This window comes from Perognathus longimembris, chromosome 4 (assembly GCF_023159225.1).
Source record: "Perognathus longimembris pacificus isolate PPM17 chromosome 4, ASM2315922v1, whole genome shotgun sequence".
NCBI classification, from domain to species: Eukaryota; Metazoa; Chordata; class Mammalia; order Rodentia; family Heteromyidae; genus Perognathus; species Perognathus longimembris.
In genome coordinates this window covers 24,216,011-24,241,433 of record NC_063164.1, presented here as the reverse complement: position 1 = coordinate 24,241,433, position 25,423 = coordinate 24,216,011, and the positions used below count along the sequence as shown (strand labels likewise).

Below are 25,423 nucleotides of genomic sequence, written 5' to 3'. Positions count from 1 at the left end.
AAGCTCCGCTCTTAAATAGGTCAGAGAGTGGCAGGAAAGGGAGAGGTATACGTCCACCTATCTAGGGACTGTGAAGGGAGGCCTGAGCCGTCCATCAAGGGTGGAGGGCCGAGGGACCAATCCTAAGAGGAGGCCTAATTCTACATCACAGCCCACAGGACCGCCTCCGGGTTCATCACCAGGTGCCATCTTGGCCACACGTGGTCCCAAGGCTGGGAGGCACGGCCAGCTAGAACTGCCTTTCCGGGTTCCTCGTAATAGCCACACATGACCCCGGGGCCGGAAGACAGGCCGAGCCAACTAGGACCGCCTTTCCAGGTTGCTGGCATAACAGCCACATGGCCCCAGGGCTGGGAAAACAGTCGGTGCCCAACTAATTGCCTCTTAATGATACAAGGCATCCGGGCGTGCCCCACACCACCCTACGGGACAGAAGACATGGGTCAAAATTTAATTTTGCCAAGGGGAGTTTGCATATCCTAGGCTATGGTATTTTAACATTGCTGATCCACAGTTTCCCTTATATATGATAATGCTTATTTGTCTTATTTCATAGGAATGGAGATTAATGTCTATCATTTCAGTGAGTGAACTGGGACTATCATAATTAAGTCTCTCCTTAATCTCACGGTTTAAAAAAATAGTAATAGAAATGGCCATAATAATCACACCTACAGAAACCAGAACAGCGGATAAGCCTGGAAATGGAAGAATTTTTGCTTTGTAATTCCTTGTTCCTGTTCTTAGTTATCTGATGAGGCAATATGCTTAAAGACTCTCCTAACTCCTATCTATTTATTTGGCTTTCATTATCCATGTTTTTATTTCCTCTTAATGAATTATGAGCTGGGAGTATGGTTTGAATGGTCAAACTTCTGCCTGGGAGAGTTCAAAAACCAGTATTGGAAAAAACAAAGCTTATGAAAATATCATCTGACTTTCTATGTATCATTAGTTAGCATGAAAGTTAAGAGTAATACTTTTTGGTTCAGGTTCCTCTTGATCACCTGGGAGTGAGCTGGGAAAATTACTTGGATCTCTGGGTTCTCTCATTTTCCTCCTCTAAAATAAGACAGTATTCATGCCATTTAAAATGAGAACTAAGAGGGCTAATATTTGGAAAAGACGTAAAACAGTGCCTAGCACATAGTAGGTGATTTAATAAAATTGGTTGAACAAGTAAAATTGATTGGGTCTCAAATTTTTTCCTAAACATGACACTTTCATTGGAATTTTTAAGCATCCTTTCCCTTTCAAAATAAATGATAAATCCTCATTGAATTTAGATTGTGCTCTCTCTTGCTTCAACCAGCCCTTCCCAAAAGCAAATACAGAATGCTGAGTAAATGGCACACTTGTACTTACCATTACTTGAAAAGCATCCCATCAGGGTAAAATACACTACCCCCTATCTATCAGATTCCAGCTATTCACCTATAGAAAGAGTTCTTCAAAGGGTACCCAGAAGAACATGGCTTCTTCACACCTCTGAGATTTCACTGCTGGCCTTTGTTCTGACTTTACCAACGACCCTTTCATATGAATTTCCAAATTAGCAAAGTCTTAGCACAAAGTACCATTTCAATGTCAGGGTATTCTTTCTTCTGAGACGTAACCAAGAAGAAAGTCAGAAAATAATTCTTTCTCTTCTTTGCATAGAAACTATTTAACATTTTAACAAATTGTGTTTGGCAGGAAATAGGCATAATAAAAGACTTTTCAAATAGTGGAAATGAAGTTTCTCTGCACATCAAAACAGGGCTGTTGAGCCTGACTTCCGCCACCTTCCTCCAAAATGGATATAACTATGATCATAGTGGTTAAATTATGGAGACCGAAAAATACATTATACAAAAGCTAGAGAGCAGAGTGGGTGTCTTGGCTGGAACAACATTTTTACCACTACTGCTAGGATTCAGTCCTATGCCCAATGAAGAAATCACATGTCTACTTTCATATGTCTCCTTTCACTCAGCACCTGCTGCTACCTTGCATTCCCTCTGCCCTCTCCCCTTCCTAGTTTCATATCTTCTTCTACTTCCAGCCTGGCTATCCATCCCTACTCTTTGGTGCCCCAACTACCAACTTGAACATCTGCTACTAAAAAAAGAAAAGAAAAAATATCACCTCATTGCCTAATATCCTCCAGGGCAAAAGGTTTGACAGATTCAGCAACTTCAAGAAATAGCCACAAAAGGGGAAAAAATGCCTGTCTTTTCTAGCTCAGTAACTTCTATCTAAAGATTAAATGAATAACACTTTAAAGAAAATTCCCAATGCAAACAAATCCATGTCATCCACAATGTATTTCTGTCTTTATGCAGAGAAGACAGAGACTCACACATTTCATTTTATTTTTCAATGGTGTCTCATTTGCAACATATTTCCATATAAAAGAGAAATAGCATATATATATATATATATATATATAGAGAGAGAGAGAGAGAGAGAGAGAACACAATGACATATTTCCTCTCTGTCTCTCTCTGGGATAGTTTTATTTCGTTTTTTTATTTCCTGTCTCCAAACACCTCTCCAGCCAAAGGATAAGAAATATTTCCACTGAAATAAAGCGAGTCCTGTGCTCTAACACCCTGCCAGAATCCATCCTAGCCTGTTTATGAAAATGTCAGTGCAACATTTGGTCAGCAGCTCTCCCCACCCCAGGCCTGCTATCAGTGGTGCTCTTTTGCACCCCAATTCGCATCACCATATACCTTTGCCCTCCAGCTCTTACAGCCCACTTCCTTTATATGTTTGCACTTAATTTGATTCCATCCTTCATGCTTTTTTCATTATTCTTAGTTCATTCACACCACATAAATTATCACCTTTGTTTTCAGTTCCCCATGTGCCCCATTCACACCAATTCCAAATAAATACTTCTGATTCTCATCCATTTAATCCAAATTAATTCATAGTCTTGCTCCCATCCTCCATGACTTTCCCCATATTTACCTCCCTTCTCATCCATCTCTCTTTCTTCCATACTTTTGTGTGAGGAAAGGTCTTCAGGGCAGGTGCTTCGATGGGATGCACTGCAACTGCCTCCTGCATTGTGGAACTCAATATTACTGCCAACCTCCATGAATTAAAGCTCATGAATTAATGCCTCCAAAAGCAGTGTGCATGAGCACCATCACCACACACCTCAATGGTGAGCCCTTGGGGGTGAGGACAGAAACTATGCTTACTTTTGAGAGGTACAGGTTGAGTATCCATAATCCGAAATGCTTGGAATCAGAAATGTTTCAGACTTTGTATTCTTTTTGGAATATCTGCATATACACAATGAGATATCTTGGGGATGGGATCCAATTCTAAACACAAGGCCGCTTGTGTTTTTTTCTTTTTTCTTTTTTTTTTCTTTTTGCCAGTCCTGGGGCTTGAATTCAGGGCCTGAGCACTGTCCTTGGCTTCTTTTAGCACTCTACCTCTTGAGCCACAGTGCCACTTCTGGCTTTTTCTATATATGTGGTGCTGAGGAATCGAACCCAGGGCTTCATGTATATGATGCAAGCACTCTACCAGTAGGCCATATTCCCAGTTCTCCCTTGTGTTTCATATACACTTTATAATATACTTCCCTTGAAAGTTGCTTTATAAAATTTTGGTGTACTTCTATTTAAACTGCAACTTGTCTTATGAGGTCAGTTGTGGAACTTTCTACTATTTCTCTAAAAAAATTTCAGTTCTGGAAACATTTTGGATTTGGGTTTTTTTAGATTAGAGATACTCAACCTGTATAGAGATACTCAACTTTGGCCAGCTGGCTTATTCCTCGTTGATATAAAACTGTTTTGCATTTAGCTATCACTACACAATGTCAACAACAGTAATAATGGAAACAATCCCACAACTATTGCTAATTAGTTCTTACTATCTGCTGAATATTTTGCAAATTCAGCCTTCAGGAAACAATCTGTGAGGTAGATATAATTGTCCCCATTTTCTAGATGAGGATACTGAGAATCAGGAAATAATTTACACAGGTCATAAATGTAGGAAGAGATAGAGCCAGAACACAAACCCAAGTTTACCTGACTTAACCATACTACAATACAGACTTTTTTGTAATGCATGGTGCCCCCTTAAGTAAATTCGCTGTGGGGAGGAGCATTCCCACTTCACACCACCATAACAAGTGGTTATAAACACTCGATACCTTAATAAGCAGCACCTTGGTAATCACTCTGAGTAGGCACTGTTCAAAAATCAAAGCAGCAAATAATGTAATGATCATACTGGCTGTCTTTCTGACAACTCTGTTGGAGAAAAGGGAGAAAGAAAGGAAAAATCTTCTGATCACCCTCCAGAGAACTTCTGCTTCCCCAATAGCTCTCTGGCTTCCCTAGAAGGCCAGGAGGTAGCCTGTCTTCATGTCCATAATCATGAATACTACAGTCCCAACACCTCTGAACATTGTTGCTTCACCCTGCTTTCTCTGGCTTCCTGTGGGGACAGATGAGTCATGCACTGAGACCTGGGAGCCTGGCAGTGTCTTGTCACTCCTCAATGACTTTAGGAAGGAATATAGATAAAAACTACTTTCAGAACAATATCAGAGAGGGAAAAGACTTACAATAGTAGGAAGCATTCGAATGGGTGCATGTGGAGTGGAGAACTCGAACAAAGATTCTGATGGGAAACCACAAATGGAACACTAAGCTTGAGCCACAGGATTCAAACATTCTATTGGACACTAGCCCAAGAGTGAAACAGAGCCACTGTAGAAACTAAGTTCGGTCAAAGGAGTACATGCCGAGGTTGGTATGTAAGGAATCGACGTCAGTGCTCATCATCCCCTAGGAGTAACACTGAGGTTCAAAACAGTGATTTCTTCTAGTCACACATGGATTCTTACTTCAGCAAAGTTCTTCAGTGTTGTACAAAAACCTTGTATAAACCATTAGAACATCATCTCAAAGGGGCCACACTGTTTGAGATATATAGAAGACAAGGCATAGGGAAATCAAGGGACACACAGTCACTACGCTAGTCAGTGGCAGAGTTAGAAGTAGAATCTGGGTTGCTCTGATTTTCCAGCCAATGGTCTTTCTACTGCACAATTCCTTGGAGACACAGTCTACAGATTCCCCACAGAGCACCAGACATATCTCCCACCTCATGTGCTTATACCCACTTCTCACTGAGAACCCTCATACTCTGCCACTTGTACCTTTGGGGAATTGCAGTATGCAAAAACCATACAAGTAATACACCATTAGTGACCCACTTAAAAACCACCAATCACAGTAATTGCTCTTAGTGGCACTCTTGCAGACCAAAGGAGAGACACTACCCAAAGCTTCAAGCTCAAAACAGAAAACAAAGATGGTCATAATGAAAATAGCAATCTCCCTCCTTTCTTCATAGCCCCCTCTCCCTCTTTCAGATGATCCACTGACCTCCCAGGATCAACAGGATTCCTTGGCATCACCACAGAAGGCTACAGTAACATACACGGACCCCTTCTCTCCCCAACCCTTACCACACACATCGCAATGTAATCACTTTAGCAACTTCTCAGTAACAAGCTCATTAAAAAGCAATTCTGCCATCTCTCCATAAAGCACGCGCCAGAGAACAATGCAAAAGAGGAGATGCCAATTAATTACAGCATGATCACATCTAATGAACTCTGAAACCCTCCTGCTGTTGGGTGACTTTGATGGAAAATCAGGGCTGCTGGGAAAAGGGTGAACAGGGACACCCCGGTTACCTGGTTTCACTGTGAATGCTAACACTAGTGTGGATCAAACCTGAAGGGCAACACTCATAAAACAATGGCGAACAATGGCGCGAGTCCGTGCAGGGAATGGAAGACAAGACCAGAGACCCCCTTCTGCCATTTTGATTCTCCACTGGGGTTGGCACTGCTTCTGAAAGCATCTGCCAGCCAGCGGCAGGGCCATTCTGGGATCTTAGGGCAAGGCAGGGGTGCATCTCTCTCTCTGGCTTCCCCCACCAAGGCCCCCCCACTGCCTCCCTCACCACCTCCTCAGGAGCATCCAGGTGGCTTCTCCGAACTCACAGGGCCCCATCCTGCCACGTGAAGAGCAAGGAAAGGACCAAGATTAATAACCACGTGCGGTCAACTTGTACCACTACCTGTGTGAGTCCTCTGGTGGGCCTTTAAGTGGGAACTTTTTGTATACACCTTCCGGCACCCGTTAAACTGACAGCGGTGGACCCTCTTCTTGTTCTCGGGGCACGCCTCGGCCCCGACCCCGCCTTGCTCACTGTCGCTCTGCGCGCTCTTCACTGTCCCGGCCGGCGTCACGGCCGCCGCGGCCGCGGCCACCCCTCCCACCTTGACCGAGCCCAGCGCAGCCTTCTTGGCCACCAGTTTCAAGGTCACCGTGCCATCCACGGCCGAGAGAGTCTGCGAGGTTTTGACCAGATGGCGGCTGAGCTCGGGGGAGGACGGGGGCGTGAGTGAGGTCACTGCGTTGAGCTGGGCCTGGTTGACGGCCGTGTAGCTGTCCAAAGAAGAGCTGGTCGGCTGGAGGCTGAGGCAGGTCTCGGAGAGCAACTTGTCCCGGGAGAGCAGGATGTCCACGGCGGAGCTCTTCTCGCAGATGGCGGCTTCCACAGGGAGCAGCAGGGGGTCTAGGCGGCGGAAGCTTTCCTCGATGCACGGCGGGGGAGAGGCGTGCAGGAAGCAGTCCAAGTCCTCCCCGAAGGTCTCCGAGATCCGCCGGGGCTCCGTCTGCAGGTAGCGTTCCAACTCAAGGCATGTCTGCAGAGGGGAAGGAAGGAGGGAGAGGAGTAACCATCAGGGGCACGGGACACCCGGAGGGGCCGCGTGGGCACGCGCACAAGGGGAAGGCACGGAGAACGCTTTCGGGGCTGGTGTCTCAAGAGTCTCTCTGGGCTAACAGGTCGGGCCTTTATGATGGACACTCTGAATACCTCGGAAACACTCAGAAAGTTCCATCAGGTGATTTCCACCAACCACGGTAAATGAAGGCGAACTAGGAAGGCAGGCTAATCATCACACACCTTGGGGGATCCCAGAGAACACCCCGTTGGCAAAATCATGACCTCTTATTCTTCGACCCCACTTCAACAGGGAGAATGCTTTCATGCGGCAACAAGGCCTGTCTTGAGCAGAAATTCCATGACAGGTGGGAGTTGTTGTTTTTTTTAAAGCCTACTACTGTACCTGTGTGTGTGGGGGGGGGGGGGGGGTAAGACAAAACTCCTGTTGCTCACAATAAGGAATTACAGATATCCCTCCCACATACTAGGGAGTAAGGGGCATGAGTGCCAGCCATTACAATGGTTCATCATCTCTGGCTACTTGGTAAAAAATGAGTTCAAAGACAGTTTTTGAGACCTGTTAAACATAGGACTTTATATATCTCCATATAAAATCTTCACCTGATAAGGAAATAAGGAAGAACCCAGAAGTTGAGTTTCACAGTGCTCATAAATCTCTGTAAGAGGAGAGAAGCATTTTTTTTTGTGGTAAAAGTAGATACTTCGCAGAGTTTGAATGCTAAAGCTCTTCTCACTCAAAAATTTTACTCTTCTTGATTCTTGTATATAACTATGTTGCTAACTTGCACCATCAGCTCAATTTTCTCTGTCTTCTGGGCTTCAACAAAGAAACTCTAATGGCAAATTTTAAATGCTACTAGCTCCAAATTTACTGCCTCAGTAAAGCGTCTATGTTTCCAACCAATGTTCTGATTCTAAGCTTTTATTCTGTTAAGAATGTATCTTAATGAAATACCTAGCTATGTTCAATGATTTTATTTTGGTGACATTTCAAAAGATTGGTTTTTCAATCAGACTACTTCGGGCTAAACTCTGCATTACAGAATAAGAAAACTAGATTCTTAACTATGAATCGCTTTGGGTTTCACAGTTGATTTTTAATGACAGGAACAAATGAATGATTCCAGTCTTCATTCAACACTGACATCCCAAGTATTCATTCAACTAAAGGCAAGTAGGCAAGGCTCAGGGCTTTGTTGTATGCATTAGAGGAAGACAGGGTAATAGATCCATGTGGCCTATGTGCAAAATAAATTACCAATAAATGGTAAAAATGGCATGGATTTATAAAGGAATGTGATACCAAATGATCAGCACATTATAAAGTGTGCTAGTATGTCATTATAGAGGAGTGGGTAATGAACTCTCTCCCTGTAATATGGAGGTATTCATCAAGAAAACCTTACTGGAAAACTGAGTTTGGATTTTGTTTTACTTATTGATTAAATAATAGCTCTGACTCAGTAAACCAATAGTACTCCAATACTATCTTCTTGGGTCTAGCATATTATCCTTTTCTGAATTTCATTTCCCAAATTTTCCCCTTCTTGTTTGCATCTCCTTACAAGAAATGACCATTTACTCCTCTCCAATATGGGAGCCCTAGGTCTAAGCTCCAGCCAATTCAACTATGGACTGTAAAATCCTATTTATGAAACCTCTCATAAGCTTCTCCTTCCCATTATCTACCAAGCACAGTGCCAGGCACCCAACACAAACACAGTGTCTGTCAAAACTACAATCAACATGTTGGTTACTCTAACCTCCTTTTGAGGTACCAGAGGTTCTATCTTCTGACACTTTATCTTAGTACCCACCTCATCCTCAGTACCTAGCCAAGTTTCCAAATACTAAGAAGGCATGTTAAGTCTCCCAACTTTCTTCTTCTAAATGTCTATTTGCCATTCAAATGTGATTCTCCAGTGCTTTAAGAATTCAATTTTCTGTGTATGTGTTCCAGTACTTGGCACTTAAGTTGGGGCCTCATGCTTTCATTCCACTTTCTTCCTCATGGCAGATGCTCTACTACTTGAATCACACCTCCCGCTAGGCTTTTTGCTAGTTAATTGGTGACTGAGTCTCATGGACTTTTCTGCATGGGATGGCTTTGACCAACAATTCTTCAGGTCTTAGCCTCCTGAAGCAGCTAGAATTACAGGCATGAGTCACCACCTCCCAGCAAGGGTTTGCCTTTCTATTATGCTCATTCTTTCATAGTTGTTTTCAGTAGGAGAATCTATCATTACAGGATAAAGTAAAATGTGCTGTTTAACTTCCAGGTATTTGGGTGGGGGGGGGGTGGTTCTAAATATCTTTCTATTGTTGACTTCTAGTTTGACTTCTCTAGGATGAATTAACATACTCTATAGAAGATATCAATCTTTTTAAAGTTATTGAGGTTTGCAGGGTCTCATAGTCCATCCTGCTTAGGCTGGTGATCTTAGAAAGGACCACTAATAAATGTCTTTGGGAACAATCTTAATGCTTCTACAGCTTTGCTCAAAGAGAAGAACTAGAGACTTGAGGTGCGGATATGTTCCAGGGAAAATCAGCTGAATCATGGCTTACAGGATGTCCTTGCCTCCCACTAAGGACTAATTCCCACACCCAGTCACCACTATCTATAGATAGAGTGTTAGTATGTCCTGACCCCTTACATAGTTTCCAGCTCAGTGATTTTGAAAGCCACTAAGAAATTGATTGTTAGAGGCTCAGATCACTTGATATTCAGAGTTCTGAAGAACTGAAATATTCTAAACATATTCACACACTCTCATGGGAGGATTAAAAAAAATATAACCTTCCCAGTATACCCTGATTTGCATCCCAGGAGCTTATGAGTCATACTTATGATCTAAACGCAGAGAAACCTCTGGCATTAAATCTGGACCACTTCAGAGAGGCCATGACCTGTAATCCTGACACAGGGCATTCTTGCATTCTTTGTTTGGTTTTGTTTTTATTGCTAGTCCTGGGGCTTGAACTCAGGGCCTGAGCACTGTCCCTGGCTTCTTTTTGCTCAAGGCTAGCACTCTGCCACTTGAGCCACAGCACCACTTCCGGCTTTGTGTGTGTGTGTGTGTGTGTGTGTTGCTGAGGAATCGAACCCAGGGCTTCATGTATATGTGGCGAGCACTTTACCACTAGGCCATATTCCCAGCCCTCTTGCATTCTTATTCCACCTGAGACTTAAGAGAATCATGGACCACCTATTAGGAGGTGCAGATACCCCTGTGAAATCACTATGGAATTATTTTTGTCTTGAGAAATCCATTTCTTACAATGTCTAATGATAAAGCTTAAATAAAGAAGATCTTGTCAACTGAAACCTGGGGTGAGATTTTTTTTTGTCCAACCATGAAAATTAAAATGTTAAGGATGAAGAACACATTAAAATGATATTACTCCCAAGCCAAAAAGAGTATACATCACTTATTTTTTGCCAGCCCTTGGGCTTGAACTCTGGGCTTGGGCACTACCCCTGGGCTTTTTCACTCAAGGCCAATGCTCTACCACTTGAGCCACAGCTCTACTTCTGTCATTAATTGGAAATAAGAATCTCACAGACTGAACTTTCCTGTCCAGGCTGGCTTTGAACTGTAATCCTCAGACATCAGCCTCCTGAGTAACTAGGATAGCACCCAGAAATATATTTCATCTTTAAGTAATCATGAGAACTTCTTACATTATTTAATTGGAATTTGAGATACTACATAGATTTAAATACATACATACATATTTTCTAAGAGGCTACAAGCAAAATGAGCACAAACAGAAAGCTATTGGTTTCTAATTACCATTACCCAGTAATGGAAGGAAGGAGTCCTTGAAAAAAATGTTGCTTCAAGAATTGGGGAAAGCCAGGAATGAGGGCAAATACCTATGATCCCAGATACTTAGGCATTAGATATAATGTGGAGGCCCATATTTCATGGCAAAAAGTTAGTGAAACTAACTTTAAAAACAAGGCAGGCATAGTGGTCACTCCTATAATGTATGCTATGTTGGAGGCATACATAGGAGAACCATGGTCCAAGGTGAGTCCAGGAATAAAGCACAAGATTCTATCTGAAAAATAATCTAAAGCAAAAGGGCTGGAGTGTGATTGCCTCAAGTGGTAGAACACTTAGCTAAAGGTTATAAGTTTCAAGCCCTAGAATGATCACACACACACACACACACACACACACACACACACACACAGAGGCAAAAATATATATAAGAGGGTGTAACAAATATGACAAGAAATGTACTCACTACCTTATTACGTACACCCTCTGCACATCACCTTGTCAATAAAATTTAATTTAAAAAATATATATAGACACTCCTAGAAGTGTTTATAAAGTGAGAGGGGTATGGAAAAAAAGACACAGGTGCCAACTTAAAGACATTTTCAATCATAAAATCTAGGCAACAAAAATGAATCATGGTATATCGGACTGGAATCAATAGAATAAAACAAAACACAGGCTGGTGTAAATAAATGATTGAATAAAGAAGTGGAAAGGCTCAGTTCAGTAAAATTATAATTAATAAGCACAAAAAGGTTGATAGAAATAAAAATGACTACCAAGCAAGCAAGAATAAGGACAGCTAATAAGAATCATCAAGGGACACCAAAATCAGTAGCTGAACACATAAGAAACAAGATACCAGCCTATTTTGAAAATTTCCTGCCATCAAGATATGTATTAATTACAAAGACAAAAATAATAACTTTCACAGTGGAGTAACTACGATAATAACCACCTGATCAAAATGAACAATAGCAGCAATAAGTCATATTGATAACATGAACCTCTAATATGATAGGGCTCAAAGGCAATGAGGATATTGCAACATTCTTCTATGATATTCCTGACAAGGATGTATAGATACAGTCTGATTGGGGGAAACATCACTTTTCTTTCCAAGTATAGAGGTCATAAAGAGTAAAGCAAAGCTGAGAAGCCATCGTGGGTTAGAAGAGACAATGGGCTATGACAAATAAACACAACAGACCCTGGTCTGGACCCTGGACCAGCGAAAGCACACAGATTGAGAAAATAATGTATAATTCAAATAGCATGTATAGATTTATTTAATGGTACTCTATCAATAGTAACTTCTTGTTGGAAGCAATTGTACTATAGTTATATGGACAGGGGGCACAGATTGATCATCAGCAGACTAAGAATGACTCCAGATTTGAAATTTAGATATACCATGCAAATGTTTATTTGTCCACTCACCAGAACTATAGATTAATTCTGTTCCAGTGACACTCTAACCAGCAAAATCCAAATCTGAGTCAGCAGAGATCAGTGCAATGACACAAATCATGCTCATGTGGTATCTTGACAGGAAGCATCCTGAGGCCTGATCTAACAATACATCTTTAAGGATTAAGCTATTGGACCAACATTTACCTCTTTAAAAACTTTGGCAAGGGGAAGCAAATGTTCTCAAGTGCAAAGTAATCATTTTGTGAGGGAAGGGTAGTACTAGAGTTTGAACTCAGAACCTTATACTTTGCTAAGGAAGAACTCTACCACTTGAGCCATGTCCTCAACTCTTTTTGCTTTGTTTTTGGTGATACTGGGGTCTGAACCCAAGGCCTCACATTTGCTCAGCAGGTCCTCTACTACTTGAGTCATACCTCTAAATCTTTTTATCTCTGATTATTTGTAAGAAAAGATTATTTGTGTCTAAAATTTTGCCTGCGTTGATCCAGAGTGCTATCCTATTTATACTTCCCAGCATAGCTGGGATAAAAGGCACAGTCACACCCAGCCTGTTCTGTCAAGATGAAAAGCTAGAAAAGCTTTTTTTCATTCTTGTTTTCTTTTGTTTGCTAGTCCTGGGGCTTGAAGTCTGAGCCATGGTGCCATCTCTGAGCTTTTGTGTTCCATTCTGGCACTCTACCACTTGAGCCATAGATCCACTTCTTGGGGGGTTGCTTGGAGATAAGAGTCTCACCCACATTTCTGCCCAACCTGGCTTCAAACTGCAATCCTCAGATCTTAGCCTCTTGAGTAGCTAGGATTACAGGAATGGGCCACTGGCGCCCAGCTTAACAAAGGTTTTCTGCCTAAGGGTGGGTTTGTAACTGCCAGCCTCCTAATCTCAGGCTTCCCTGTAGTTGAGATGACAAGTATGTCCTACAGTGCAAAGCTATTGGTTGAGATGAGTTCTTTCAAACTTTTTGTCCCAGCTGGCCTCAAAGTACAATCGTCTCTACCCCTATCTCTCAAGTAGCTGGGATTTTTACAGGTGGGTACTGCCATGCCCAGATGCAAAGTGGTTACCTACCTAATTCTGAGTCCTGAATGAACTTGATGAAAACCCTAATATGTCAACTGTGAAATGTATGGCTTCCCCTCATCGCCTAATAAATATCATCTGAAATTGATTTTGAAATGATCACCCTGAAAGCTCTTTTAATAGACTCTTCATGCTTTTCATAGCCTTTTTACTTGCTGAAACATGCTTATTAAAAGTAATAATCTAAGACTTGGTTAAAAAGAAAAAAGAAAGATTCCAAACTCATTACTGCCATATCTACTTCTTCTGATGGGTTTCTGAGACAGAAGTTAAAAGAGAATGTGATCATTCAAGCCTTGCAGTACATATGAAGTTTATAAAAAATCTCCTTGCTTTGGGCAAGAGTTCAGAAAAATGTTAAGACATTTGGTCATATATGGGCATGATGCCAAACTTACCAAAAGGCTTTCATCCAAACCCCGTCATTATCTCATAATAAACGACTTGAAATTTGCCAAGTCAGGATGCCAACCTCTCCTACTACCTTTACCATCTCCTCTAGAACAATTCCCTATAGGGTTTATGCCATGCCACTATCTCTTTCCCCTTTGCTTTCCCTCAAGCCCACGTGTTTAAAATGATCTTTTACCTTCCCTCCCCATAGTCATTCTTTCTAAAATCTATCTCTTACAGGAAAGCCTGGTTGACAAAAAAAAAAAAAAAAAGTAGAGAAAATGTGCTGATTGCCAAATGTTGAAAGACACTTTACCCCAGACCTGGACAATTAAATATATCTCCAAAATGAATCTAAGAACTGACAGATGTCTGGTTTATTAAGATGATATTAAAAGCAATGAGTGTAGACTCTAGTCTCCCTCTTTCCCTCCTCCCCTCCTTCTCTCTCTCCTTTTCTCTCCCTCTCCCTCTCTCCCCCCTCTAATGTAGCTTAAGCTGGCACTCTGTAGTCCAAGTTGGCCTTGAACTCTAAATCTTCCTGCCTCCACCTCTCAAGTGCTAGGATTGCAGGTATGTTCTGACATGCTTGATTCTAATGTCATCCTCTTTCAGTCATAATGTTCAGCCATTCTATGTTTTTTAATCTGAACATAAGATAAAAACATAGGTATAATATTTTTGCCACAATGCAATAACTATGCCATAATGAGTGATTATTTGGAGTCTTTGGATCCCTCTAGACTCAAATTGGTAAGTTTAAAATAAGTAAAAGAAATTGAATTTTTCTAATGATTTTTTTCTAGAATTGTGGAAATAAAAGCCCACCTACCACTTACCTATGTTGTTGGCAATCAATTAGTCATTTGTGGTGCCTTTTGCTTAGTTTCTCTCAGTCTGAGTCATTCTATTTATTTCATCTAAAAGGGCCAAGAGTTACAAAGGAGGTAAGCAAACCTGGGAAAGAAGATAGATGTGAAAATATAGAGAAGTACAGCATCCTACTTTCTGACACTTAAGAAGTTATGTTTCAGCCCTAAAATGACCTTGACCTTCCTTATTGTTTAAGATGAGATCTTGACCTGATGGCCGATGCTGCTGATACAGATGATTATGATGGTGGTGCTCCTAGTGAGGAAGAGATGCACTCTGGTTCCAAGAAAGAGCATTCGCCCAGCGAATCACACTTGGCTGCCCAGGGGTGCTCCTTTCTACCAATTATTGTGAGTGGTTTGGTCACGTGCTGTCAACCAGGTGCCCCAGTCCTCCAGGACTCTTGAAGTACAGAAGGAGGAAGCAGCCCTTTGCCTTCTCCCGGGAAGGTTATAAAGCTCAGCAACTACTTTCTTATGCTTTGAAATCTCTATACACATCCCAGAATGGAAATCCAGAGTGACCCAAAACAAGCCACTGCTTATGGGAGGAAAATTCAAATTTCTTTTAGCAAGCTATTTTCTAAACGATTCATTGTTTTTTCCTCTAATTTCATAGATATGTATATGCGTCACACTTTTTACTAAGTTAAAACAAAAAAGGACTTCTCAAACTCCTGAAATCAACTTTAGGATTACTAAGATTGATACAGATGAGAACTTTATGGGTTTTTTTCTTCAAAGAAGGATATGATATAATAATTCTGACATATTTCTGCTTTTTAAAACTTAGATCAGAGTTGATCAGAGTTGAAAGATGGAAAAGGAAGAACAAAGAATAGCCAGAGAGATCTGGCACCATTTTGCTCAGGAAGTGCAAGAGGAGAAAGAAGAGCTATAACTGACTTAGTAAGCCTGAGAGATTCCTGGTACCAGGTGCTTGAATTTCTTGTCTTCCTTTTGGGGCTTCAACATTTTAAAGTAGATTTAAGGAAAAGCATGATCGTATGAAGCAGTGGCAAGAATCAACCTCCTAAGCCTTAGAAAGTGAGTCCTCAGATGATTTTAAGCTAATGTACACTTTTTCTTGATTTTCATCACTGACAATGTCACAGGCAGAAGGTTAGGGAAGAATGAATTTTGCCTAGAAAGCAGGTAAGGAAGTATACCATATAAGTGAAAAATCTCTTACTGCATTTTTTAGCTATTAGGTTAAAAAAAAACCCACATCAATAGCACACCCCAGAGGTACAGCATTACACATTACTGTCAGAATTGCTGAACTCTACAAAATAACCACGGGATTACACCCCATGTAAGATCACATTCCTTTCGACTGTTTCTCACATCAACTGGTTGCTGGAGCTGAAACCAAATAAAACATTTCCATCTAGTACTTTGTAAATGCTGGAAGACAATGCGGTGCAAATTAATTTAATTCTAAACAAACATGAAAGTTGGGAAATTTCTATCAAACCTCTTTAGTGTTTCTCCTCCTCAAATTATTTCTAACATACAAATAAAAAATATTTGTTTGTATGTTTTTCCTTGGGGAGACCAAAGAGGAAGGAGACAAGATTAAAGGCCTAGGGAGAGGATGATGTCTTTGAAATTACTTTCCCTGGGTGCATGATGCAAAGCAGCCTCAAATACCCCTTTCATCTTCCAAGGATTCCTTAGTTGCCACACATAAAAGAAATCACCAAAACAACCCAAATCCAAATTAAACCTTAAGGTAAGCCTTTTAAAAAGTCACACAATGTGGGCAGATCTGGGAGCTGTAGGCCAAGTCTTAGCTTCTTACAAGTAGCCACTGGGGTCCCCTAAATTTCCACCTCCTTAAAAAAATGCCTTTTCCTTTCTTATAATGTCGGCGGTCCTCAAATTAACAGTGATCACTAAAGACAAGATGGTCTACTCACAGATAGACCTTACAAACATTATTTTTTCAGAGGACACTTTGCGAACATCACTGATTTGAAGTCTAAGTGTGCTGGTTTCTAGCCAGAATTGCAACTAGCTTTCAGAAGAGTTCCTTGGCCACTGGACTATAACTAAACTCCATCTTTGGCAAGGACTCCATTGCTCCTATGTAGCAGGATCAAAGATGATGCTCAGGCCTGCCTGCTAATCCCTTATTACTCTACCAAGACACCAGTTAGGGTGACATGTGCTAATGAAAATCACTCCCCCCCCCCCCACTCCCGCTTTGTAACTTACAAAATGGTTTCAGTAGATGTCTCTACCAGTGCATTTCCATGAGCAAAAGGAGTCAATACTCTTACCAAGAGCCAAGAGTGAGCTCTGGATTGAAAAAAAACAAGTTAAATAAGAAGAAACAATATGGAAGAGAAAATGCCACATGAAAACCACCATGGCCAAGACAATACCCACCAGGCATAGTCCAGGAATGAGGGCACTCAGGCCCATCTCTCAAGAGCTGGTTGGCGTGGAGAAAGGCTTCCCTTCTGAGAAGTGGACGCTTCTCAAGAACAAGCAGGGTTTTCAGCTTTGCCATTAATTTTTCCATAAAGAGCCATTTTCTTGACGAGCGCTTGTGTCAGGCAGGGACTGATGCTTCAGAAACCTGTAATTATTCTTGCCTCCCCACCCCCCACAGCCTCTGCACCTGTGTCAGTTCAAGGCACCAGCTGGCCATGTCTTGCCTCCTGCCTCTTAAGGGAAAGGGGGGGGGGGGGGATGGCACCATCACTGAAAACCCAAACTCCACATTATTTGCCTCTTTTTCCAAAATGCAGCAACCAAACAACATATTTCAACTTGCCAATCTTCTCCCTTCCCCCAACTGGTCTTGCCAAAAGAAACAAATAAACATTAATTGACCAGAGAGCCCTCATTCAAACCAAATCACTGCAAAACACAGTAACAGGGAAAGGTCTGACAAGGGGTTATTAATCCTGTTTTACAGCCCACTCATAACCCCCCCTACCTCGTTTCTATTAACTCTCTCTCTCTCTCCCTCTCTCTCTCTCTCTCTCTCCTCAAATTCCCTGGGCCCCATTACTCTCAGTGGCCAAGATGGGAACATACCGAACCCATGACATCATCTCCCCTTCCTCTCCAGAGTCACTTGTACAGGCTGACTCAGGCTACCGGGATTTTTTGTTTTTTAAAGCAAACTCATTTCATTGACTCCCTCCTAGAACATTGTTATATCCTTCTCAGTTGGGTTAATTAAATACACCCTTCCTGTGCACCCCTATAAAAATACACATAAATAAATACAACTACTACTTTGACTCAAAACATATTTGCACATGTGAACAGCGTTCTCTCTCTCTCTCTCTCTCTCTCTTTCTCTCTCTCTCTCTCTCTCTCTCTTCCCCATAGCTTATATTTCTCAAGAACAACATGTTCAAAGTCCATTGGGGCCCTCAGTGGCAAATAGTTTAGTGGCGGGTGATCACAGAAGACATTTTCAAACCTGAGAGCTTTCTGTGCAGAATGTTAAAGACAATGAAGGGACAGTGAAGAGAAATGTGTGTTCTCCTCCTCAGAGAGTTAAAAATCATAAGAGTAAACTCTAAGCTGCTTTTTTTGCATGGATGGTTGCATTTTCATTTTAGCTTCTTGAAATGGATTTCCCTAAATACTTAAAAATCGAAAGGATCGGCTCATCCACAGTTCTCAGATGCCCTTTCAGAACAGGTTCAGAGGGATGGACATATGGCCTGGCTGCCAATCAGGTAAAGGAAAGGGCTTTTGAACAACTTGAAGAAGGCAGGTCTTGGATATTCCTCTGAACAGGAACCTCAGAGCATCTGTTACACAGCCTAAAATGCACAATAATCTGAGTTTACAGAGATATGAAACTCATTTCCGGAGTCCCCATGGATACTAGCCCAGCCAAAATCTAAAATGTAAACTTCACTAGGATGCAGGCTCCTCAAAGATATTTGATTTGTGGCCCGCCTGAAATATTTGCTGAATGAATGAATGAAGCAACTCTTAATACAGCGGAAAAGTCAACAGTGATCACAATCCTGGATAGGCAAGGGTCTAAGAGTATGATGAATGCCAAAAATTATTCTTCACAAAAAGAACATAGGAAGCTGAGTGAAACCTCAGTAGCTTAAGCTTTCCCTCCACATGGTTCAGTTGTCTTTTCAATGTTTATCACTTGAGAAAAGTTGCACATGTTTATAGTACGAGGCAGATCCCATCCCTCTTCCTCTGCCAGCCCCTCTTTCTTCCTCTGGACTCAAGAAAGCACCAATGGACACATGCTGTTGTCAACTCCCAGTTTTCATTGGTGAGAAGAACTGTGACCCTCCCATATAAACAACTGATCCTAAGCAGGGGATCACTTGCTCCTCTGCAAAATAATACTCTATCCATCCCCTGCCACCACTCTCACTCCCTTACCAGGATTCCTTCCTTCCCTTACCCCCTCTGATTCCTCACACAGACACCAGACTCAGACTCTCCAAGCCCTAGCTTCTGCCTTTCTGCATCCCAGAATATGGGTGCATAGTTCATTACATGCCTATAGCCTTTTAACCTACTTTCTCAGCCTCACTGTCTCCTACTCAGAAAACCCTGCTGTACCGGCTCTAACATCCCATAAATCCCCCATCACACTATCTTCTTTTATTTACTTGCTAGTCCTGGAAAGATCTTAGTTATTTGATTGCATGTTTATTGTAAATCTTTTCCTACTAGAATAGACGTTGCAAGAGAAGAGAAACTTAGTCTTATGTATTAATGAACCCACAAGCACCCAGCCCAGTGCTTGGAAAAAGTATCCAAAATATACTAGTTGAATGAATAAATGAACCAGCAAAGCTATTACTCAATTCAAGAATTCCAGAGAACACTTGAGCTGTTCTTTCCAGACAGGAAATCTGTCCTAAAACACTGCCTTATTAGGTTAAAGGCTGGAGCCTCATTTGTTCTCAGTTCAAGTTTTAGCTCCGTGGAAGTACTCCCTCATTCACACTCATCAAACAGCAGTGGAGCACAGCCTCTCCTCAAGACAAAGAGGTCTGCCCTGGCTGCTCACACCTGTACATTTCTGTCAGAGGCAAACACCTGCCTGTTTCTTCTCCACGGTCTATATTGCATCATGTGCTCTGAGTGCCACTAAGATGAACAAAACCCTCCCTTCTCTGCTCTTCGGTGACAGGTGCTTATTAACTAGTGTCCTGAGGGAATGCAATAATGATAGAGGCTCAACCCCCCTTTCGTGTAGCCCCATTTCTATCACATAAAAATGATCTCCTTAAGAAAAGGCAACCCTGGCTATTGGCCTCCAAAACACTCACAGCTCAAAATTTGGTACCCAACACTAGCAACCATATGTCCATCAGTCCTTAAATCAAAGGTCCTTCAAGGCGACTATCTAGTCAAATCCAGACTTTTCAACAACTCCTATTTTCTACAATTCTAAATATCCTCCACACAGAGAGGAGGTCCTTCAAAATTCTTGTTGTGGCTCATACTGATGTTTTTCTATAAATTCCCAAACACTGAAGCATTTGCTTCCCCACTAGTCCCTTTAAAATTTTTACATAAAAAGCCATCTCTACTGAGAGGTGCTATTTATTTCAGGATCATTATTTCACAGATATAGAACTCTCAAACACTGGAAGTAAGCCAAAATCCAATTAAGAGGGTATGGCATTTGAACCAGACAAAAGTTGAGGTGAAAACATTGAATAGAAGCTGTACGGGATTCTTATAAGAGAGGGAGGGTAAAGGGAGAAAGGGAGAGAGCACACTTATATACATGCCACTGATAATACATGTGTATCCTTACTTCAATGAATTTCCATTGCCTTTCTCTAAATCTGTCATTGTTTCCAGAGTCATAGAGCTGTTCCCTCTCTAATTCATGATGTTAGGCACTAGGAATTTGCCTTGGAAAGATGAAGGTGAAGAGAAGAGATAGTTTTCCATCACGAATAGAAAAGTCAAATTGTGCTTGGCCCATTCCTGGACCACATGACAATGTTGCAGATTTCAAATTAACAATTCAATCCAACTTGACAGGGAAGACTCAAGTGTTGAGACCCTGAAGTTTGGATTCCAGTCACTCAGGCACCTCACTTAACCTTAGTGGCTTGACTGATCACGGATGACATGCACTTTCAAGCACACCAGACTCTCATTGAAGAAGAGACACTAATTTGAATCATCACTGCCATCCCCTAACCCCTTTGTTCCTGTCTGAACCAATTTCCATACAGTTTCAAAGAAATCATCGGTCCATGCAAAGGGGAAATCCCTGTGGACCCAGAACTACATTAGCAGCATAAGGGAGAAAATCTAATTTCCAATCCAGTTGCTTTGTTGTTTCAACCTCCAAGAAAGGTTGCTACATATGCACAACACAAATTAAGTTTTAAAACATCACCAGGATAAAAATTAATAATAAGAAATACTCTCATGGGGCAAAGGTGGTTCTTGCTACAAATCTCCCTATACAATGAAAGTCAAAACCATCCGATCTCCTGGGTGGTCTAAGTCTTTGAGATCTCAATCATTTCTGCATATATTCATTGAAAACATTGCATGAGCCACTGATAGTTTATGGTGAGTTAATTCTTAATTCTCACTCTAAGGTTGTATCCACATTAAAAAATTGTCAAATTACCTTGTTGATAGGTCTCTTGGAAATGTCTTTTAGTGGCCCAAATTAAGTATTTTTTTTTTGGCATGGTAAGATATACCTATGTGATTTCCTAGTACCCCTACTTACTGGAATGAAACTCAGAGCAAGATATCAGTGTGACTACATCATTAATTAACCTGAGCCACATACCGGAACATTGCTGCTAATAAAACTTCCCTATAAAAGAAAACATGTTTTCTCTACTGAGAATCCTGGAATGCAAGCCCCAGCAGAGCCATCGCCTTAATTAAGAAGATATTTTGATGTTTGTGTCTCTATCTGCGATTGCCATGAAGTTTGTTCATATCTGCCTCATTTTTTCAATAACTTGAGTTCTTTCTTGCATGTGCTTTTTGGGAAAAGAAAATGCAATCCATGCAATCAGGATTTGATAATGAGTGTGTGAATGAAAGGATCACTTGCTAAGGTAGGAGATGCTTTATCTATAGACTTCTTAAAAGCACACTGTGAGCTTTCAATGCAAGGTTTACTGAATCAGAGAACTATAGAAACCTTCCATTTTCTCGAGAAAAACAGGCTGACAGCAACAGAACAAAACCATAACTATAGCACAGGTGAAAAGTAGGACTTTTCCAATGCATCCTTATGAAATGGAATTTCATTTCTGTTTTTTAGAAAACAGAATTATTTTGTAAAAGGCATCTGAAAACATTTATCAATATTTGTCCTCAAACCTCATACCTAGAAGTCCACTGCAAGACCTCCAGGCAGCCAGGATTAAAACTCCTATTCATGGGCTGGGAATATGGCCTAGTGGCAAGAGTGCTTGCCTCATCATATACATGAAGCCCTAGGTTCAATTCCTCAGCACCACATATATAGAAAACAGCCAGAAGTGGCGCTGTGGCTCACATGGTAGAGTGCTAGCCTTGAGCAAGAAGAAGCCAGGTACGGTGCTCAGGCCCTGAGTTCAAGCCCAGGACTGGCAAAACAACAACAACAACAAAAAAAAAAAACCTTCCTATTCATGGGAACCCAAAAAAGTGAAGAAAATTGGGGGTTCTATAGTTATGCATCCATGTTAGCAATAAGACCAGAAACAGAATCAAAACCTCTTGGCAACTAACAGTTATCTTTTCTAGTTCCACATGGAACTTCCACTATGGATCTCAAAGCATCTCAACAAATCATCATCACTCAGAAACCTTGGAGGAATACAGATTCCTGAGTGAGGTTTGAGATCTTTTAAATTACAAACACCATTAGATCCCAAATTTCATTTTATAAACTTTTTGACTCTATGTCATTTCCCCTAGTGAGACTAGGAGAGGTGGTCTTGGTTTGGGGCAATGCCTTGTAGTATGAGATTCCTCAGTTGTCTATTTTCATTCAATACTTTGATGAAATTGTTATTTGTGGAGAGCAAGGAGTGGTGGCATACACCTGCAATCCTAACACTGGGGAGGCAGGATTGTTGAGTTCAAGGCCAGCCTGGGCTGCACAGGGAGATTCTGTCTCCAAAACAGCAGACAGCAAGTAGGATTTCAGTTATTTCAATCTGTCACCATCAAGTACAATCATTGAGATGAAAAGAAATTAATCTAGTGTCATTTTTTTGGATGTGACCTGAGAAAATGAATATAGGGTACTGAAGGCCTTACTTTATTTATTTGAGCAATGGTCATAAATATGGAAACTAAAAATGTCTATACTCTTTACCTTTTAAAGGAGGGATCGGAGCATAATATCCAACATTACCAAAAAAATCCTAAATTTTAGTAAAAATAAAAATACAGATTTGATTAGGCATGCTTCAATATTTTTCCCCTAACATGCCCTTCAAAATAGTGGCTCTTGGCTTGTTTTCCATCTGCATATTATCAATCATCCTTCTCTTTTGTTTAACAATGAAACAGAAAGCACAGCTAGCAAAATTACACACACATAAAATAGAAGCATAGTGAAGAGGAGAAATGGGAGCAATGGAAACAGATGAACAGCAAGCATGTCACTCTCATGTCCAACTAGCTGCACACAGCTGCCTTTATCATTAACATCAAACCAAGAAGCTCCATCCAACTCTGGGAAGAAAATCAGCTCAATTTTTCCCGTCTTCCCCCTTCCTCACCGCCCCATGAGTTGTACAGTTGATTTACACCAATTGGTTTTGTAAGTATCTCTATTGCAATGGTTAGACTTTTTATCCTTTGTCTCTTGATTTTGGTGTTCCCTTTCTCTTCCCTAGTTCCAATACAGGTATATACAGTATCCGGGGCACTAAGATCAGTTACAGTTTAAGAAACGTACTTGCTTTACATATGAAACTGTAACTCCTCTGTAATTCACTTTGATAATAAAGAAGGAAAAAAAGAAAGAAAGAAAATCAGCTCAAGAGCAACAGGACTCCACTTCCTACCTTGAATTTAAGGTTTTCATTGTGGTTGTTTTTGTTTTGTTTAATTTCATCTTCGGTGCTGAGAACTGAACCCAGGGCCTTGAACATGCTAGGCAAGCATTCTACCACTTGAGCTACATCTCCAGCCCTTTAGATTTTGTTTATAAGACATCATCTCACCATTCCCTTTGATAAGGGCACCTCAAATTCACAATCCTTCTGCTTCCACCTCCTGCATAGCTGGGATTATAGGAACACACCACCACTGGCAGCTTTAACCATTAATTTTAAAGTGGTTTGCCTATAATCACCTGGTAAATGACAAAGCAAAAGAAAGAAGACTATGGATGAAGAAGTTTATCTTGATGGAAGATCATCTTTTTAAAAAGTAGGTAATTCAGTGTTTTGGGGGAAGGAAGCCTGTGCAGTCATGAATACCGAAATCTTTCAACTGTGGGACTCTTTATAAGCATATAAAATCAAAGGCAATGTGAGGTCATGGAGAGACAAGAGATCAAAGTCAGGAAGACTTTTACCAGCTCCTTTTACGTAATTATGTGTCCTTCCATAAGTCACCTTCTCTTGGTTCCTTATTCACGCACAAACCAAAGATGTTAATAAAATGGACTCAATATGTACAACCTCTTCCAATGCTATGAAAATCCTGACTGTTAATGTATTTCTCATGATGAAATCTTGCTTGTCTAAGGGAAGGCATGAAGATGATAGGACTTATTTCTCTGGACCCTGTGCATCCAGGTATCTCTATTCTAGATTTCAGACTGAGATTTCTGCCCAGTCTCCCAGACAAAGCCCAGTAGAACAAAGCCACTTGGTTGTCCCTGAAATACTGGGCAGACAAGTGTTATTTCTAAGGATGGTTTCCTTAAGAAGTTAAAACCCTTTCTAATAAATTAACAACCTCAAATATACAGAAAAGTCAGGAAACCAACATACATTAGTGAAACAAGCAAAAAGGAAGCTCACAGAGTTGGGGGCTGTGGTAAGCTGGATGACATCCACAGGGGAAAGTTGTTACACAATTTCAGCTCATATGTGAAACAGAGTCCAATTTTTTTAATGGAGCCCCAAATTCAGAAGGCTATATTGAATTCCTTGCAATTTTAAAACGGTAATCATTATTTATCAACAGAGTATATCAAACCAGGCATGGTTACACACACTTACAATCCCAGTACTAGATAATCTAAAGCAGAAGTATCTGTAGGTAATAATCAGCCTGACTGGCACATCTCAAAAAAATCAAAAGACGAAACACAGCAAACAAGGTCCCACAGATGCCAAATCGAGGCTTCTGTTCCAAAGAAAGGAAATGGAAAAGAAAATCCACAGGCATATTTGGTCCTGTTTTTGCTTCTCTTTGGACCCAAATTACTGCAGGAGATAGCTGCAGAGCTTTCACTGACCACAGAGTTTTCCTGTGAAATCCCTTCTGAGGGGAGATCTGTCTGGAGAAGTAACCAGTGAGCAGGATTTCATTAGTCCTCTGCTCAGACCTCACACGACTGGGCTAAAGAATCCCCCCCCCCCCAGCTTGTCCCAAAATAGGACATCAACAGAGATAACACTCTGAAATGACAAGGCATATACTATGAAAAAAGAAAGAAATTAAAAAAAAAAGAAAAACACAAATCCACAAGCCTTGTTTTCAACTTCTTTCCATGAACTTGGTGAATAAAATGCAATGACAACACAGAGAAGGGACCAATTTATTCTTGATAGAGATGGCAGTGAAGGACATGTATTATAGTTAAGCTAAGTACAGTATTTGGCATCACCAGTAGGTATTCTATTTTAAAATCTATTTAAATCTTTTAAAAAAAGAAATCTATCATTTCTTATCAAATGCTCTATTTTAAGATGGCTAAGGTCATGTCCAGGTGGATGCACTTTTTCCTCTAATAGAATAACGACTGAGAAGGAAGAATACCTTGCTAGGATAAACACGCTGCACCTGCACGAGCCCATGTCTACCTTTCAGGGGCAGGGACTGTCTTTTACTGCTTTGAGATTTGTCCAGCAGTGCTTACTGAGCTTCTACTTTCTAAGCTACAT

The 25,423-nt window shown here is 41.0% G+C and overlaps 1 protein-coding gene across 1 annotated transcript in view; it reads right to left on the bottom strand.

Annotated features, from left to right (window-relative positions):
* Klf7 (Kruppel like factor 7) overlaps positions 1-25,423 on the bottom strand; it is an 86,512-nt gene that overhangs the window by 37,030 nt on the left and 24,059 nt on the right. Inside the window, exon 3 of the mRNA XM_048344878.1 lies at positions 6,112-6,742. Coding sequence (XP_048200835.1) covers positions 6,112-6,742 — 631 coding nt within the window. The remainder of the gene's footprint in view (positions 1-6,111; positions 6,743-25,423) is intronic.